At 37.8% G+C, this 19,247-nt stretch overlaps 1 protein-coding gene across 1 annotated transcript in view; it reads left to right on the top strand.

The window, feature by feature from the left end:
• The window catches only part of CHN1 (chimerin 1), a 104,169-nt gene that overhangs the window by 34,875 nt on the left and 50,047 nt on the right, over positions 1 to 19,247 (top strand). Inside the window, exons 5-6 of the mRNA XM_059820084.1 lie at positions 72 to 185; positions 16,219 to 16,507. Of these exons, the coding sequence (XP_059676067.1) occupies positions 72 to 185; positions 16,219 to 16,507 (403 nt within the window). The remainder of the gene's footprint in view (positions 1 to 71; positions 186 to 16,218; positions 16,508 to 19,247) is intronic.

Below are 19,247 nucleotides of genomic sequence, written 5' to 3'. Positions count from 1 at the left end.
TTTTTAAAAGAAGAGGAAAAGGTGATTTAAAAGTGAAAAGGTGTGTGTTACAAAAAGTCTTTGTTTCTTAGATTCCATGGGATGATCTCAAGGGAGGAATCTGACCAGTTATTAAGTGTTGCAGAGGGAAGCTATCTCATTCGTGAAAGCCAACGGCAACCTGGAACCTACACTTTGGCATTAAGGTTGGTAATTAATATTTCATTTTTAAATTTATAAAATATTCAAAAGATTGTACTGTGTTGTTGACCTTAGCGCTTAAACTTCCTTGTGATTGTTTTAATTTTTTTTAAACATTATGATCAGCATTTAATGAACTGGTACTTTTTTACCCTAGTTACAGATTTAGTATCTTTAACCTTCTCTAACCCTTTCTGAAGGGCTAGCATTCCTTACTGTTTGCACCATCAGGATAATAGCAATTGTGTTTTTGCTGGTGGTGCTTCATTTTGCTCTTCTCCCACTATGTTACAGATGTGATTCCATATAGACATTGGGAGAAGGCAGTCAAGAAATAAAAGGCATCTTATGAGTTCACATGACTAGTCTACTGTGTGGGTTACTTACTAGCAAGCTAGCTCTTGTTGAAAAGTAATTAATTCTCTGTAGTCCTTCTGTGGGATGGCCAGTAAATCAGGAGGGTTTTTTGTTTAAACACCTGTTAGCTAACAATGTTTGCAGATCTGTTTCCTCGATCTGCAAAATTCTGGCAAGTGGATCACATATAAATAAAAAACTGAAATAAAAACTGAAATAAAAAATAACTTAAATAGTTGCAGGTTTTAAATAGTTTAATTACTTTTAAGGTAATGGAGGTTATTTTGGCCTGGGCTGTACACCTAAGTACTCACAAGGGAGATGGTGATTATTAGCAATGTCTTTATTCTAAGTGGGACAGAAAAACATTGAAGGAGAAGATGCGGTTACTGAAAGTTTTGTATGGGTAAAATAAGATTATGATTAAAATAAGAATATCATCAAATAATAGGTTGTAATGAATTAGTTTTCTTTTTTGGGGGGGAAAAAAGGTATGTTTTACTGAGATACTTGTTTCTGTAGTAATAAGATTCCAGATAGAAACATTATTGACATTTACACTGGTTTGCATTAACAGTGGTGTTGCTTATTAGGGTCTAATACTCTATTTCATTTACTTCTGCTCTTGCAATATTCATTTAAAGCTAAAAAGAAAACAGTTGTCTTAACACCTGGCTTGAAGACAAAGAACTCCTGCCTCTTGCTCCTGATGGTCCAGAAGACACAGGGCCTCTAGGCTGTGAATGATGAAGCTGCTGAGCATCTTGCAGGCTGTATTGATATAGCTTGTTTTACAAATGCTCCTCCAGTCCAGCAAGTCAAAAGATGGATCTTTTCTAGGTTTGATGGTATCTCTTTCAAACTGGAAAACTTCTTTGAAAGCAATAAAATCTATTTTTATACCCAATAGAAAAGAGAATGGATAGTTGTTGGTGATCACTTTGGGAAACCGTTTCAAATGATAGCAAAGCTGTTATGGTTGATTTGTTTTGAAGAAATTCAGCATTTGGCAAAACACCTCAGAATCTGGAACTGCAGCATGTTGCAGCCATTTTGTTATGTTTAAGCGCTAGCTGGATGACTTGTACATTAAGGGCGGTGGTCTAGGTGGCTGCTTTCCATCCCACAGCAAGTAATGCTCTGTTGTCTTGCTCTTGGACCTTGAAGTATATGAATGAGGATCTTTGCTCTCATACCTTTGAAAGTTCTCTGTGAACTGCAGCACTATGTCTTCCACACGTGGGAATTTTAGCACTAGCATTTCTTTTTCTTTCTACTAGGAAGTGTAGCAGGAGTCTGCTTCCATTGACTGGAGGCAGACTTTTGCTCAGTTTCCATTTTTCCTCTCCCTGGAAGTATATATGTGGAATATACCCATTGGCCAATATTCCCACTGAGTGTGTTGCTGACTTTGTGGCATGTCTTAAAGACTAGGTAATTTCTGTGATCTGTCTTGTTCATCCTGCCTGTGAGAAGTTTGCTGTGATTGCTGTGATGAGTTTATGTAATTTTACCTGTAATTTATAGCATTTTTTGAGACCGTCATTTATGTTTGTGTCACTACACTGCCAGACAGCAAAGGTAGCTCTGTCTGCAGCTTAGATAATCCCACTAGGAATTTCAGAATGTCATCTCCATGGCCAGAAATGGAGCTTGTCAGTAGGGTGGCATGTATGGGCAAAACCTTTCCAAGTTCGATGGAAGACTTTGATTGACTTCAGGGTCTCTGATTTCACCCTTCCTTTTCTAGCTGTGTGATCTTTTCATACTAGGCTTAAATGCCACTCTGTCATTCAAACAGTCATGTTAATTTTAAGATCACTTCTGTATGATTTTTGCTTTTCCTTCTTTAGCTTTGTTTTACCCTTTAGAAGGTGTGGGAGGAAAGCAAACTTGGTCAGCTGTTAGTTTTGTGTAAAGAAACAGACACAGAACAGGTTTCACAGCATTTTCCAAAGTTAACTCAGCAATGCTGAAGAGGTGCTCTAATCCTGCAATAAATAACATAATGACAAACCGTAAAATGGAATATCCATGTTTTCTGATTGTTTTTCAGACATGCTTTGCAAAACGAGTGGAAAATGTTGAGTAAAATTTAGATGCTTGAGTACCCATTGACTTGACATAAATACTTGGTTCCCTCTGTATTTCTGTGTATCTGCTCAATCTATCTCTCATTCTGTATGTTTGTTGCCTGACTTGTCTGTCTTTGACAGTCTGTCAATTGTGATTAAGACAAATTGGAAACTACCTATGAAGTGTGCTTGCATCATAAAATCCCAGTTCATCGAGACCTAAATGTCTTGTGGAAACATTTGGTAGGATCAACTACTGTTGAGACTGAGACGAGGTTGTTTCCTGGCTTGTAGTTACTGGTTGTTTCTTCTGCTGGGGGGCAGGCAATTCAGTAATGCAGACGGCTCAGCACACCCAGCTCTGGCAGATGCCTTCTTCCTGCATTTGTGTCAGCATGCTTGGGAATCCTGAAAAACCCAGTGCATCCAGTCGTGACGAGCAGTTTAGTGAAACAGGACCGTAACCCTTTCTGTGGCAAGTTATGATGTCTGTGTAATGAAATATTTCCAGTCTTCATATCTGCAATGGAAAAAAAAAAAAAAGCTTTTCGCGTTTTGTCCTGAGGACCCAAACCAGCCAACTCTTCAAATCATCATGGAACAATTTGAATGCTACATTTGATTCCACCAGCTATCGTAGCTGATGTCTAAAATCTCTGTGATACATTCATACCAGCCATTGGTGAAGTCGTTTTGAATTTAGTTCCAATTGTAGTTTTGTTTTGTCTAATATTTTGGTTTGGTTTTACTAAATTACGTGAAGGCACCGCGTCCTCTGCATCCTCAGAATTCAAAAAGGAAGATATCCTGGTGTTTGTTGTTTGATTTATTTATTTTATATTACAGTTTATTTAATTGACTTCAACATCAGGTATCTGCTGTGTTGGTAAAGTTTCTAACATAGTTAAATAGGAAGTTAGAAAGAATGCTAAAAAAACCCTTTGGCTACAAGGAAAGCTAGGTGAGAGATAAAGGTAGAACTCAGAATTCTTACTATGACTGTCCAAACATTGTATTTGTGAATACATTATCCTCTGTGCCGCAAATCTGATAGAGATTAATGAACCCTAGCTCAACTTTGTAAAGTGAGTATTTATCTTGTTCTGGAATTATTAAAGAAGATCACCTGACAGAGGGCTGTATTACAGGGGAAAACCAACCACATTCTCTCTTTTTCTGTCTCTATCCTCATTGTTCATTCCCTTCTAGACTGTACTTATAGTGGGCATCTTCCACAGATGCTCAGATTGTCTTTGCTCTGCACTGAAGATTTCCACTTGTTAAACAACTTAATCTTTCTAGAAGATAAAGAATAAACTGTTAACACCACAAATCATAACTCCTTTGTAGGCAGACAGAATTCACAGTTGTAAAAACACGTTTTTGTGAAATCTGGAACAGATTGGACAATCACGCTGAGCTACAGCCAAAATGCACAGAATGCAAATGCAGTTGGTGCATGAAGGTTCTTTTATGGACTGTTCTATTCCTAATGCAGCTCTCCTGCATCTCACTTCTTTTTAAGTTACTCTAAGGGATGCCTTAAGTCATTATAAAATGGGCAGATCTGGGGAGACATCTGGGTAATTGTTTGCAAAGAGTTTCTCCCCAGTTAGATATCTCTGTTATTGTATTAGCAAGTTCCCTGACTATGAACATACTAGATCAGATCAAAGGACTAGTTCATAGTCCAGTCCAGTACCCACTCTTCTGTAGCTATTAACAGCAGACACTGAAAGAAAAGTGTAAGAACAAGATGAACACGTAGCAGTAGTTCTCTGGTGTGCTCTCCCAGCCTCTGAAAATTTGCTGTTCAGGGACTTCTGAGCAGAATTGTTATCTTTGCTATTTTTTTCAGGCTTTTGATGGAAAGATTTTTAATTTTTTTCTAGTGGCTTTCTGAGCACATTTTTGAATCCTTGTAGACTTTGCTGTCTGCAACTGTAGCATGAGTTCCGTGCCTTAACTAGGTTTCACGGGAAGCAGCATCTCTTTTTCTGAAGATTCCATTTCACAATTTTATTTGATGCTCCCCAGTATTATGAGAAACAGTGAAAAATTAATCTCCATTTAGCTTTTCCATGCCACTCACGTCCCCCTTATTGTTCTTTTTACAGATCAATGAGTCCTAGTCTATACACTCAGGTTTTGTAGTGAAGCTGTTCCATACACCTCATCATCTCTGTCATCTTTTTCTGTGCCTTTCTCTTACTCTGTGATGATCTTTTGGAGGGGATCAAGACTGCACATCCTGTTCAGGATGAAGTGGGCCATGGAGTTTTCTTTCTTTGTTCTCTAAACCTTTCTAAACGAATTTTTGACCACTGTGAAGCATTAGGCTCTGAGGCTTTTATAGAACTAGCTTTAGTAAATCTAAAGATCTTGTTCCTGAGCTGCAATAGCTACAGACATAGCCTAGCACTGATTAAATGACCAAATGTAGGACAGGACAAATAATAGCTTTTGGAGGCTTAACCAAGGCAGTCGAATATTCCTAGTGCAATGCTATGGAATAGTTAACTGAGTTCAAAGTGAAGATTTTGAATATTTCTTCTTTAATAAGGTAGAAAAAGTGATTCTTACCCAAAAAAACTATTCAGTTATTAAGGTTGTCAGTGAGTTACTGTAAAATCTGCTTTCCACTTATATAATAAGCTGCATTTTGTTCATCTTCTGATGACGTATTTTTGTCTACTTTCGTCCATTATTGTGCAATTAATTTGCATCATGACTTTTTTTTAAGACAGACTACCTTTTAACTCTAAATTTTAAACAAAAGAGGTTTTGTTTTCAGAAAACAAATTTATCAGAATTTGTTACAGAGTTAGAAGTATGTTCTTAGGGAAGAAAGAAAATGGTAATTTAAATGTTGTTTTAAGTGTGTGTTTGGTTAAATATTCAGAGCTGTCCTTCAAATAAAATTGATGTTCAGAGCCTAAGAAGGCCTGTGAAATTGTATCAGTTCAGACACCAGATATAAGAGAATGAAGCATAAACACAAATGAGAGCAGCAAATCAGCACTCTACTATATTTAATGTCTGTACTTAATCATGGATGTGGTTTCTCATAGCTTATTTAAAAAAAGAAAGAGCACAGCAGAATTCACCAATGTTTACTAATTAATTAATCAGAGAATGCCACTGAAAATTTTTTGCAACCCTGAGGTTTAAAAAAATTACGAACAAGAGAAAATTCTTGTAGGTATATATGTGTCCATACATATCAGCAAGTCTATGTGACAAGAAAAAATATATAAAATATATCGTAATGTTAATTAGATGTTCCAAACAGATGAAAGGAACTGAAAATTCCTAATTAATTCCTGGAGGCATTAGATCTGCTTTTAAATTTGGCAAAAGAGTAGTACAGTGCTTAATGCTAGGACCTATAGCAAATGACAGTAACAATAAGACACGGTTCACGATGTAGCCTTTTGTGGCTGAGAGCTTGTTTGATAATTAGGATGAGGATAAAGAGGAAATGGGTAGAGATTGTACTAGTGGTAGGCGTTGAAGTGAGATGGTACTGCATGTTCTTTTGAGCAGATATCTGCTGTAGCACGTTTAGTTGGTTACCATGGTTTCCCTTCCTGCAAATTCTATTGTTGTGATACTGAGAATGAATCAAAATAAGGTTCTGCAGCATGATTAAAAAAAAAAAAAGTAATAATGTTATCCATGATTATGAGTCATGTTTTCTTTATGTTTGGGGGTTAGGGCACATTCAAGATTATGTGACATCAGGAGAGAATTCTTGAGGCAAAATAAATGTCAAAAATTAGTAATCCTTAATTTAGTCGACCAACCACATGTATTCTGCAAGAAACTGATACATATGTTCTCTCTCCCTAAATTATGAAATTGTGTTCAGAAACTAGCCACTGATATTTTAAAAGGAGACATAATTGGTAGGCTGTTAGAGCATAACGCTGCAAGTGAACCTTTTTAATTTCAGAGGACAATTGCTTTGGTAGCCGAATGCTGTTCATTTTCGGTGCGCTCTTTTGGGACACATGTGCAGTGCTCTTCCAGAACATACATTGATTGCACTGGGATTACTTATGCATGTAAAATTCAACATCTGCAAAAGGCTTCTTGAATTCAGAGGTTGAAACTGTGCATCTGCATTCTGCTGGAAAGCCTCGTTGTACAGGCTGGGACATGGGAGAGGAATTGGGGAAAGATGAGCTGTCTGAAACAACTTTTTATGTAGTAATAGCTGAATTATGGTTTTTTTAATTATGAACATATAAAAATTTGGCCTTAATTTATCCTGAATCCACAGCTGATCTATATGTAGTTAGAGGGAGCCCAGCAAAACAGTAGCTGACTGCATGCCTTCACTTTACTGTGATAATGGTATTCTGACATCAAGCTGGTTGGTAGGAAAAAAAGATAAAGGCCATTTTAAAGACTGAACTTTGCATATCTTTCTATCTGTGTATTTTTTTTACCTGATTTTCAAATGCAGTGACTGGCAGTAGCAAGGGCTGAATTCAGTTTCTAGAAACCTTTCTAAAATATTTACACAATATTCCTTGATCGCTAGCTAAAAAACCTGGGAAGCTGTATATACATATGTGTATACACACACATGCACACACACCAACTTTTAAGCTTAGCTAGGTTGAATAGAATTGCTCCAAAATGTGATCAAACCTACCATCTATGGGATAAATATGGTTCAGCCTGACCCACTTTGATCAGTTTTCTTTATTCTGCATGAGATGGCGAAAGAGTGCTCCTTCCTCTGTGGCTGGCTGAAGCTCTCAGGGACGGACTCTTCCTTCTCCCCCAGGCTTAGTCTGTCACACTTCCATAGCCACAGAATTCAGGGAAGTTTCAAAAATGGGCTGCTCAGGTATCTGTGGCTTCTTTTAGATGAAAGAAACAGTCCATGCTTAAAGCTATTTTAATAGGCTAACACAACAGGTATGACAGCTAATATGCTGGGCTTTTTCTTTTTCTTCATGTGAAGAGCCAAATATTTCTTTTATGAAGGCTTAAATTCTGCTAAATTTAAGGTATCATTCTGTTGGCTGGGTACATCACATGAGCTAGTGCTAGCCCCAGGGAAAAGTGTGCTGATAAATTTTGTTGGCTTTTCTGCTCTAAAGTAAAACAATTGGACCTCTATTTAAATAACCTTCTGTGTAAAAGTAGTTTCTTTTCCTATATAAAATTTCATACTACATAATATACTCTGTTACTTTGTCAATAACATGGAAGGTTCAGGTACCATTAAACAGCATAGCTGTCCTGCATGTTATCTGCCTTATGTAAGTGCACCTGGGCACTACTGAGATGGCTTCGCTTAAGTATTTAGAATAATAATAAATAGCTACTAACCTTAATGAGTAATTAACTGGCTACCTAGGCCCTCCCACAGACTAGAATGCTTTTTTCCTTATGGTTCATGTCTTCTTGCTGTGTTCCTGTTCTCCATCCCTCCTCTTCCCATCTGTTGTTGTTGTCAGCTCTGTTTTCTTTTGGCTAGAGTGTCTAATTTATCTTTGGCAATTCAGTTTGCTGCAGTCTTTCTCCTGCTCATGTAAGTTCAGCACTTCTCAGAGGAATATTCTCTGCCTTGGAGGTGTTGTGAACTTTTTGGTAACTTGTCCAAGAGCTGTCTGTGCTTAGTGCATATAGCTTATGTTCATTTTATGCTGTGTCCTTCACCTCTGACTATAGCTCCTGCTGCACCACAAAGATCTGCTGTAATCTGGTGCACAGTAGAGGCATTGGGCTTGTGGTGAGGCACTGTGGTGGAGCTCAGAAGATCTGGGCTCACTTCTTGGCTTCAGATATGACTTGGCTCGAGGCTTTTAAGTTTTCCATGCCTCATTTCTCCATTAGAGAGGATATTTTCTTTCCCATATTGTCTCACATGCCTCTTCAGTACAAAAGTCTAGGATCTCTTAAAAATGGCCCAGACAAACTGAAAGTTGTACCCCATCTCTCAGACTACCCCCAGTCACAGCTACTGAGCAGAAATCTGTGTTGTACTGTGCTATTTGTATGGTGTATAATGTCTGCCTGGTTTGAAGCTTCTAGGCACTTTTGGAGTTGAAGTAGTAAAAAGTCAAATGATAATGCAATCAGTTGATAATTAATTTGTGTCAATGTGTACATAGCATACATTGCGCTCTCTTCTTCACTGTTCCCTCCTCTGTCAAAAGGATACATATCTTTTCTGTCTTCTGCAGGTTCTACTGGAATGCCTTTTTGTTCTATTGCTTTTAGAAAATGCTAGTTAGAAATATATCTTCAAGTTAGTCCTTTAGGTTGGCCTCTTCTTTTGTATGCTTTTGAAATACGTATTTATAAATTTTTGTGCTTGGAGAAACTTTTTTCCCATGCTTCATCAATAAGCAAAGTAGTCCTTTAGCTGTAGATACTATGGATGCTTTATAAATATGTTTTCAAAATAACACACAATAGCCTCATTTTGTTGTTTAATTTCATAACTTTTTTCATCAAAACATTTATGAATTATTCAAACACTAAAACCACTGACAGCAATAAATGTTATCTGACCCAGTTTTTCTCTTCCTTCTCCCTCTTCTATACTTGATGTAGCTCAGCTGAGTTAAGTATAGTTCCTTCTGATTTAATAGGTGCTAGGAAGAGAATCAAGCTCTTTTTTTTTTTTTTTATAACTTGAGATGAGTAAATGAACAGTAACAGTTTCAGTAATAAATTGACATCTGCCCCACCCACTGCTACACTTGCATGAAGGAAGAAATTGTATTCTAGAAAAACAGAATATAATAATAGAAAAGCTATCGATCTTTACTGATGAACTGTTAGTAGCCCCAAACATTCTAACAGTGCATCTTGCATATGCAGGAACCATTTCATTTTGCATTATTATTCTTGTTTATTGTTAAGGTATGCAGCTTTGAGGAAAAAACATTTTAGAGAGCAGGATGAGTATATTGGTGAATCCCACTGTTCGCAAAAAAAGTGGTGAGTGATTACTAGAGGATCAGAGGTAGAATACATTGAGAAAACAAGTAAGTAGCAAATTGTGTAATAGCTTTAAGTAAGTTAAGTAAACCTGCATTGTATGGTTGGGATTAACAGTGGCTTAAAGCAAATCAGATTTGACAAAATCTCTCTGGAATGGAAATCTTAGGGTAGTTATTTTTAATCTAAGGGAAATTTTAAAAATATTTCTCCTTTTTTTTTTTAAATATAAACTTTGAGACCTTGAACAACAATCTCTAGAGTATACATTAAAAAACCAAACCAAACCACGACAACAACAAAAACAATGTTTCTCCACTCTGCTCTCCAAAACCTCTTTTTGCACTTGCAAAGTTTTTTTATGATAAGGACATTTCTTTGGGTTTTCACTTGATGTCTTCCACTCAGGTTTCCTTGATATACTGAATTGAAGTATGCATATTGTCTTAGTAAGATAAATTAAGAGCAAGTTGCTTTTAGTGTGAGAAAACCTGTAGAAGCAAAAAAGAAATGTGACCATCATGAGTAACTTAAACCCTTGTAGGAAAAGCTGCTGTAAGTGAAACAAAAAGGAACGTGTTTGAGCATTGTGCTATGGCAGTTCTATCTCCATAGTACGCATAATTGCGGTGGAATTTCTGTTACAGATCTGATGATGTTCTACTTCTAATTTTACCAGAAAAACAACATCGTATATGACCTAAAATGAAAATGTTATACATAGGCAGAGTAAAATTTGCACTCACATTCTAAAGTTTGCTGAGCAGACACTGGTGAGGGTTGATACCTTAGCTTAGAAGAATTAAAACACAATTCTGCTTTAAAGTAATAGGAAAGCTCTCAGTAGCACAAAGTCACACTGTAAAATTAACTCTTGGAGAATATTTCTTCAAAATTTTTGGTAAAGAAACATAACTATTTGCTTAATATGAAACTGTGAAGGTTACTAACATTCCTGCTAATAACATTTCCAGAAGGTGTTTATTCCAGGCATGTTGACATAGGTTTCCAAATAGTGCTTTCATTTAAAGAGAAGATACCAGGCTTTTACTACTTTGCCATGTGTATATAGGCTTCAAATATGTCTTAATCACTAACCACAGTGAGTCTTTTCCCAGGAAGCATGGAGGTAGAAAAGCGGTAAAACATTGCCCAAAACATTGGTATTGATTCTGATTCAATCATCAAATCAATTCCAAGGACTTATACCAAGTTGAAATGGAATAGGGCACGCAAGCACAGTACTAAGAAGAGGTAATACATCTGTACAAGAGCTTCTTTTCAGAACCAAACAGATTATTTTCAAATGTTCTATCACTGATCACGTTAAGAGTGATCTTAAGTGTTAAGTGATTTTACTACATATTAATAGCATACATGGTCCGTGATCAGCTGACATTTGTTCAGAGTCTGAGATAGTGAAAATCAGCTGTTAATAGCTCTTAAAAGTCAAATAAGACATTGAGACAAAAGAAGACTTTTCTTACTATTTTGTTAGATTGATTTGTGAAACGCACCATCATAGGTACCAAGGGCTGATAACACCTTCAGTCTTCATTGTTTTCAGCAGCTGTTACCTACTGCTGATGCCCTAGAGAAGTTGTCTCTCTCTCACTTGTGTTGTCCCTGACAGTGGCCATGATCCACAGGAAAGTGCCATTGCTCTGGTCCTCACTGCCTGCTGTTGGCAGCATGCTATTTGCACAATATTGTTTCTCTCTTGGACAAGAAGTCTGGGCAGTGATGCAGGTAAACAGTCTTCAGTCTCAATTGAGAGAAACTGCTGGGAGGTTGTTGTCAATGATACAGCACCAGCTCCGAATTTTTTTACTTGATCCCGATTACACCGAGTGAGTTGAAGGTTGTGTCTGCATTGGCGTGGGGTAGATAGATTCCAGTTCCAGCTCTGGGATTTGTTTTATATTCTGAAGGATGCCACGCTTTTTCCATGCTAAACTAAACTGTTATGCTCTCAGCCAGCACGTGGGTTTGATCAGGTTTTAGGGATAACTTTATAGTTAATTAACGTTCATCAAGCAACAGTCAGCCAGGCAGCCAATGCTGGCCCTTCCAAATGGCACAGGAAAACTCTCTATAGTGACTGTACTCTGCCACCTTTCTCAGCCATATCAGGCAATGAGAATTTTTTGTCTCCACTTGTACAAAATGCACCTTTACTTTCAATCCCTAATGCATTTGATTTCATTTATGTGTATTGTGTTCTTGTAAACTACTGCTAAGGTTTTGGAGATGATGCTATTGGTCAGGCAGGTACTCTGGGAACATGGCAAGTTCCACAATTCCCTGACCATCCTCAGAAATGTTGTTGCCAATAAATAATTAAAAAAAACCCCAAAATTAGCTTCTCTCATGAGTTGGAGACCTTCAGGGATAACTGTGTAGAATAGGCTTTGTCTGCATGCAAGACTTATGTTTCTTTGACAAGGAAATGGGCCAAAAGAGGATCTGTGGAATAATTTGTTTTCTTTCACATGAGTACAGCATGATTAGGGGACATTTCTGATTGCAAGATTGCTTATATTTCCGTGGCTTTTTATGGAGTGTCAAGACTCTAGTCTTAACTGTTTGTTGAGAGTTTTCAGAAGTTAGAGCTTAAATTCTGACACCTAATTTTAAGTGAGACTTCTACCTTCTGGCCACAAAGCACGTTAAGACACTTTTTTTTCCAAGGGAAGATTAAGTCCAAGTGACCTTTAGGCTCACGTACAGAACTTAAGATTCCCCAGCTCAGTGTATGAAGATGCTTGAAACTAATGAGGACATGAGTAGCCCTGAGGGGTGTTAACTTTGTGGTTTAGTTGCAGCTACACATTTTAAATAATGCCTTTGTCTAGATACTCTTCTCGTCATAAAATAGCCTGTGAAAGAGGTGAATGGCTACTGTACAATTCTGGATGTGGACTGTAAAATCCATCTTCTTAGATGGTAAGAAAGTGTGCATGGGCTCTTGGTCCTTCACTTCTTCCTTTTGTTTCATCAGTGAATGCTGCATACAGAGTAGGTGGCTGAGTCTGAAGCCTGTCTCTCTCATGCTACGATACCTAATTCAAATCCTCAGTCTCTTATTACTAGCCACATTTGCTCTAGCATTTAATAGGTTTTCCCATGTTGTTATCCACTCTGGCAACCAAAGGGACTAGACAGAGTGATTGCTTTTCAGACAACTTGGAACAAAAAAAGTCTTTTATCTGTAGTCCTGCTGCTTGCAAACAAATGCACAATGGACACAATGAGATTGTTTGACGTGTCAGAGGTCTATTTCTTTTTCTTGGAAAAACATCTAATGTCCCCTGTTTAAACCAGAAGAAAACGTACATTATCTATGTCCTGCTTTCTATTTCTTAAACAAAAACCAGCTGGTACTAGTGCTTGCCTTTAGGAAGAGACCATGAGGAAGTTGAAATATCAAATCTTGGCTCTACTTAGTTACCACGGTGATGTATAATTAACCAGGCTGCAGTAACGTTATAGCAAGTAAACATAAGGAAATATTCTTGCTAATGGAAAAATTCAAAGCACAGTTTTAAGACTGAAGGGACAGAAGATTACATTTTAATCGATCATTTGCAATTGGACATGTATGTTTGCATTTATATTGTAATTTGATCAAAATAGTATCATTGTGTGGTCAGAAAGAAATTTAAATGAGTTCAAAAGAAATGAAACAGGATTCTGAGACACGGTATTGATGGTATAGTCGTTGTAAGAGATTGGTGTTTCATTGATTTGTGGGGATTTGTTTTTTTCTTTTTTTCCTCCTTGTTGCTAGTAGGATTCTATTTGAAAAATGATACATTTCCCCACAACATATCCAGTAAGAAATTAATAGAGAGAAAAAAGTTTGATTTGGAACAATGGGAAATTAGATAAAGGCAAACCATTCAGTGTTCACCTCTTGCAGCTGATATGCAAGCACCTTTTCCAAGTGGTTATGACACTGATGCAGAGTAATTTTTTTGTCTAAATACCTTTCTTTAAGTGGTAATTGTTAAATTATCGTAATGTATTTTAGACCAAGAAAGTTGAATGTACCTTTAGAAGGTCACACATGTCAAAAGAAATTGAAGTGTGGATCTGTACAGGAGAAAGTTTCAGTCTACTTGTGAGGTTTACAAGAGAGATGAGTTTAGGCTTGGGGTGCTGTTAAGGAATTAAAACTGTGGAACGTTGTCTATGAGATGCTCATGTGCTGAAATGTGGGTCAGGAGCAGTGGGATAAAGATTATGTACTGTTTGGAATCCTATTCCTTATAGTATCTCTCGAAGACATGCTTTATGTGCAGCAGTTTGAACAGATGTACAGCGTAGGGGCTGCTCAGTAAAACATAGCTGGGGTAGTGCCATGCACCTACTGACCCTGATGGGAAGAGGATTAATCCTTTAAGAACTTTTGTTCGTTCTCTGCATTTGGCCATCTTGTTCTTCAGAACTTTGTTTTAGACTCTGAAGGATGTTACGAAAATCAAGACACCATGTGTACTTAGTAATAGGCCCTTAGAAGCTTTTCTGTGCCTTATCTTCTCTTGATAAGATTAGTGTAATACTTTCTCTTCTAGAAAGCTAAGAGCAATAAGTGACCTTCAGCTTGTTTAAAACTGTGCTATAAGTACTGGCAGAGCATATGTTACTGATTAGAGCAGCAGTTCACCTGCTACATCTCTTAAAAAAAATAATTCTATTGCATATTGTCATTTAAGGTCCATTATTCTTCACCTTCAAACTTACTCGGTTCTCCTGTCAAATTTTAACATCATAGTGCTTGTATGTGCTCCATGTGCATTATTGCCACTGACCTGAGCAGAAGACAGTGAAGGTTGCTCACTTTGGCACTGCAAAGTGCTGAGCACTCTTGGCTCATGTTGACTTCTCTGTCAGTGGAGAGTATGCAAGGAGTACGTCTCATGGTCAAAGCTTGTTTGCCACACACTATGGAGTAGAAAGATGCTTTGAAGAATGAGCCTGAACATGTTGCTACTCCTTCTGATGTAATTTAGGACATTATCTGAATCATACTTTCTGAATGACTTGTGTTGACTCAGAATTGCATCATGTGATGAAATTAACATTGGGTAAAAATGTATTTCTTTCTGTCATTTTGTAATTTCTTGCTTTTCAGTTTGATTCAGTGAACTTTCAGTTTGTGTAGCATAAAAATGTGCATAGAAGTACCAGTTCATTTCCAGTAAAATGCCCAGGTAGTTCCTACACATTGTGTCCTGTTTTCTTACTGGCAGGACGTGGATTCCTGAGGGCCCCCTCATGTTTGAGCATTGTGTAAAAATAGCAGCTCCTGAAGTTACAGTCACTGTCAGATTATTGGTAGAGGGATGAGGAGATTTGGCATTTTGATTTAGAACACAAGAAAAAAAATATACATCACGGAACAAATGTTTTTGCCCATTTTTGCAAGAAGAGTGCAATATTTCACCGGAGGCAAGGTCTAAAATTATGCTTTCCCCTGTTTGGCAAGGCCCCATTGAAAAGGGGCCACTTCAGCAAAGCACCAGTGTTTACTTTGTTCCTTAACATCTCCTATGAAGCATTTGATTGTAAAATGAAAGCAATCCATCCTTTCAAATTTAGTTTGTAATATTTATTTGGCAGATCTGACCTCATAAGGGGGCCGAATACCCTGAGCAGCCACTCTTGCTGCTGTCTGACCAAGGCTTAACACAGGAGTGAGCTGTGAAAGCAGCTTCTTGCCTCCATCTTCTCCACAGGAAATGCGTTGGTTGTTGCCAAGTGCAAACACTGGTGTGTTTTCACACGTTTAGATTGCTTTCAGGCAGAAAATTGTTGCAGGTTCGAAATACGGTTTTTGAAAATATGCTAATATTCAGGTAAAATTGGTACTTTTATCGTTGCTAAGAGCCTGTATCAAAATCCTATTCCACCCCGACTGCAGAATTGCTAGCGTCAGATAGCTTATGCATTATATATCCTGTATATTACAAAGATTTGCTTGAAGCTCAGGACTTAACAAGCATAATACAGAAGGACTTTTGTACAAAGCTTGAAGAGTTAGTCCTTGGCCTTTGGCCAGGAATAAAGAATGCTTGCCCTTGTGCCATTTTGTCCTGTGCTGCTCCAGTTCTGGCAGCAGTTCTGCTTCAGTGTAATTGTTGGCACTGAAGCTCAGCTGAACCCTGAATGGCCTCTTCCTGCAAGCAAGCAGGGGCGCAGAGGTCTGAGACAGCATCAAAACTCCGTATTGATCAACTGTAATAGAGGACTCTATTATGAGAACTCTTCATATCAGAGCCAAGCAAATTGACTACAGCGATGCAGTAGTAAAGTACTAAAAAAAGCCATAAAAAGTGTGAAGTAATTTTCAGTTTTTCCACGGGATAATGGAGGGGCTAAAAGAATACGAGAACAAACAGCTCCTTCTGGGACAGTCACTGTTTTGGCTATCTATCTGCAGTTGTTGTTGATCTCTCCTTCCTATCTGTGCTAAGTAGTAGTTGAGTTTTTCATTCTCGTCTGGACCAAGCACAGAGCATAGTCACAGCTTTGAGAGATAAAGTGTTTTTTACTGTTTGCAAAGGCTTGCTTACTCTTCTTTATTCTGCTTACTGTTCTTTAAAAAAAAAACTTTCCCATTTCATTGAGGCAGATTTGGAAGTCAAACCAGAAACTTCAGACTCTACTACGATGGAAAGCACTTTGTTGGGGAGAAACGTTTTGAGTCCATCCATGACCTGGTGACAGATGGATTGATTACTCTTTATATTGAAACGAAGGCAGCTGAATACATTGCCAAGATGACAATAAATCCAATTTATGAACACATAGGATATACAACTTTAAACAGAGAGCCAACACACAAAAAACATATGCCAACCCTGAGAGATGAACATGATGGCAAAGAGTCTACAGGAGAGGATGAGGTAGCAGAAAAGAGGGTAAGCAATTGTTAACCCATGCTCTTTTTTCTGTTAGACTTTTTATTTTGTACTTTTAATCCTCCCATTCTACTATAAATTGCTAAAGGTATCGGTAGATATTTAGTCTACATATTTATTTCCAGTATTGCATTAATAGTAATATGTAAACTGGTTATAGGGTTTTTTAATGGTAATTTTTGCATATTGCAAATTTCTGTGATTTGGAGGTTAGTTATTTATCATTGTGACGTTCCTCTCTTCAGGTATTTTCACAGTTACAGATGTTACCGTTAAGCCACTCCTTTATTTCAAACGGGCTAAGCATATTTCATCTTAAAATTTTTTAGTGTCTAAGACAACTGCCCTTTGGTAAAAAAATTTATTTCTTAATATATTCAGCATTTTCTAAACAAATGCATTCCATAATCTATTCAGTGGTCTGCATGAAATGACAGTAAAGTTGTCCACATTATAAATAAGCCTGTTCATTAAGATGATGAAATGTTAAAACATTTCACTTGGTTAAGTTCAGCCTGTCAGAAGCTGACAGAGCTATTTTTGGCCTCGGCCAGACTTATGAAGAAGGATTGCTCTCTTCAGAGAGTTGCCGTATCAGCTGAGAACTGACTGTGTCCTGGATTATAAAAGAAAAACAAACAACAAAGAAATCTTAGAACCGGCAAAAATAGAAATATTAAAGGAGGTTGGGAATGTATCAGGCAGACAAAACAGCTGCCTGAAACTTCATTTGTGTGACAGAGACTAAACTTAAAAAGAAAACATAAAGAAAATTCCATCATGTTAAGCTAAATACTTTGTTTATTGAAAAGCTGACATATGAAAGTCTTTTTGAAGTGTATTTTTACATATGTGTAGGTGTTAATGCATGTATAATAGTCTGATATGCTTCCCTGTTTCACAAACTTCAGAACGAAGTTAGGAGTATCTAATATGCTTATAGTGCTTGGAAGAAATGTTAACCTTAGTTGGGATCATCTGTTTGTCTTTCCAATCAGAAATATGTCTGTGATTTCAGTTTTTCTTGAGGTGGAGGAAAGGCCTCACTGACAATTTCCAACATACATGAATATTATATAGTGAAACTAAGCTCCATACAAACTCCACAGAGAGAAGAGGCTTTGGTCCTTCAAATCCTCTCCAGCAGAGTCTGTCATCCTGCACCGAATTTGATCAGAGATGAAGCGCCCAACTTAGCTTAAGTTATGAATCTTCACTGTTATCAGATAATTTTGACAAAAGAATTACTGGGGGGGATATTGATGCTAGCTGACCGTGTCAAATATCCAATTTATTGCCTATTAGGTACCAATAGTAGAGGGGTGAGATATCAGTTACAATTCCTGACAGCCACTGTCTTGCAGCGTGCTGTTTCAAAAGGATTTTTTTGCATGTTCTCATAGAGAGTTCATTATAATGCAAAGCCTGGCTAAAATCTTCTGTAAGAGTTCTGGAAGTCACCGCTTTGGGTTTCTTTGGTAAAATTAACTCTTCCTGCATTTAACAACTTTCAAGTGATAACAGAACTCCGTTCTGTCACAACATTTTTTAGATTGATGAAAAAGTTTTCATAGTAGAAGGATTTCAACGATTATTATTGAAGAATGCTGGTTTTTCCATAGATTACATGGTGTTATGTCAGACTCATCAACAAGGTATGCCTATTGTTTTGAAACATTTTTCATGAAACAGCTCAAGAACTATTAAATATTTCTCACAGATTGAAATTTTAGGTGAAAAAGTCTTTAGAGAAGTTAGCCATATAATTGCAACATCCCACCCCGTTTGTCTGGAAGTTGTAAGCAACTAAAGTGGCTTCATCTGCAACATGGTTCAACAGCAGTGGTGTTTACTGGACTAAAGCCCAGCTTTTGAGCCTTTTCTCTTTATTTGCCTTGGAACCATCTTGATGTGGACACAGTAAGGCACACAGACATCACAGTACAGTTGAATGTGGAGATTTCAGTTTAATTTTCAAGTCATTATCTAGCTGGAATTACTACCCGTGGCTGCATGGGAAAGGCACAATGTGATCCTTTTTACTGTGGAGTGGTGCAGAGGTGACATCTTTGCTGCTTTTACACCTCTCAGGGCCTTTGCTGGAAGATGATACAGAGAGTCCTGAGTGTCACTTCACCCAGCAAATCTCCAAGGGGAATAAGGCATTCAACCCCATGACCAACACCCGATCCCATTTGGAGCATTTGGAACAAGCCCCAGCGTCCAGCTAAGGCTTGCCAAATCCTCCCTCCTCTGTAAGTCACAGGACGTGGGGAGCACGGGAAGGGGGAGAGATACGGTGGTGGCCTCGCCGAATATCTTGTGGCAGGGTGGTGGCTATGTGCAATGTAGTGATGGGGACAGGACACCTCAGAGGGCTTTCCCAAGTGTCTCCATCACTGCTTGGGGGACTCGACTACTTGCACACCCGCTAAAGTTGTCACCTTGACAGCCTGGGAGAACTGTTTCAGGTTCAGTGGGGTCAACATAACTGACTGGCTGGAGGACTGTACAGGCAGGTGACTGAATCACATCTGGTGGTTAAATTTTTTTTTTTAAAAATTGAAATAATGAGAGATATACATGTTTGACAAATAATTTGCATTTAAAGCATGAGTACTGGATGACAGGAAATACTTCTCTGGCTTTTTTAAAAGCCTGCCTACTGTAAAAAGTTAACATGTTAGCAGCAGGAACACAGGAGAGATTACATCTCCACTTAAACAGAAGACTCAATCTC

Source organism: Gavia stellata, chromosome 8 (assembly GCF_030936135.1).
Source record: "Gavia stellata isolate bGavSte3 chromosome 8, bGavSte3.hap2, whole genome shotgun sequence".
Taxonomy (NCBI): Eukaryota; Metazoa; Chordata; class Aves; order Gaviiformes; family Gaviidae; genus Gavia; species Gavia stellata.
The sequence above is the reverse complement of the archived record's forward strand: the minus strand, read 5'-3'. Positions and strand labels throughout refer to the sequence as shown.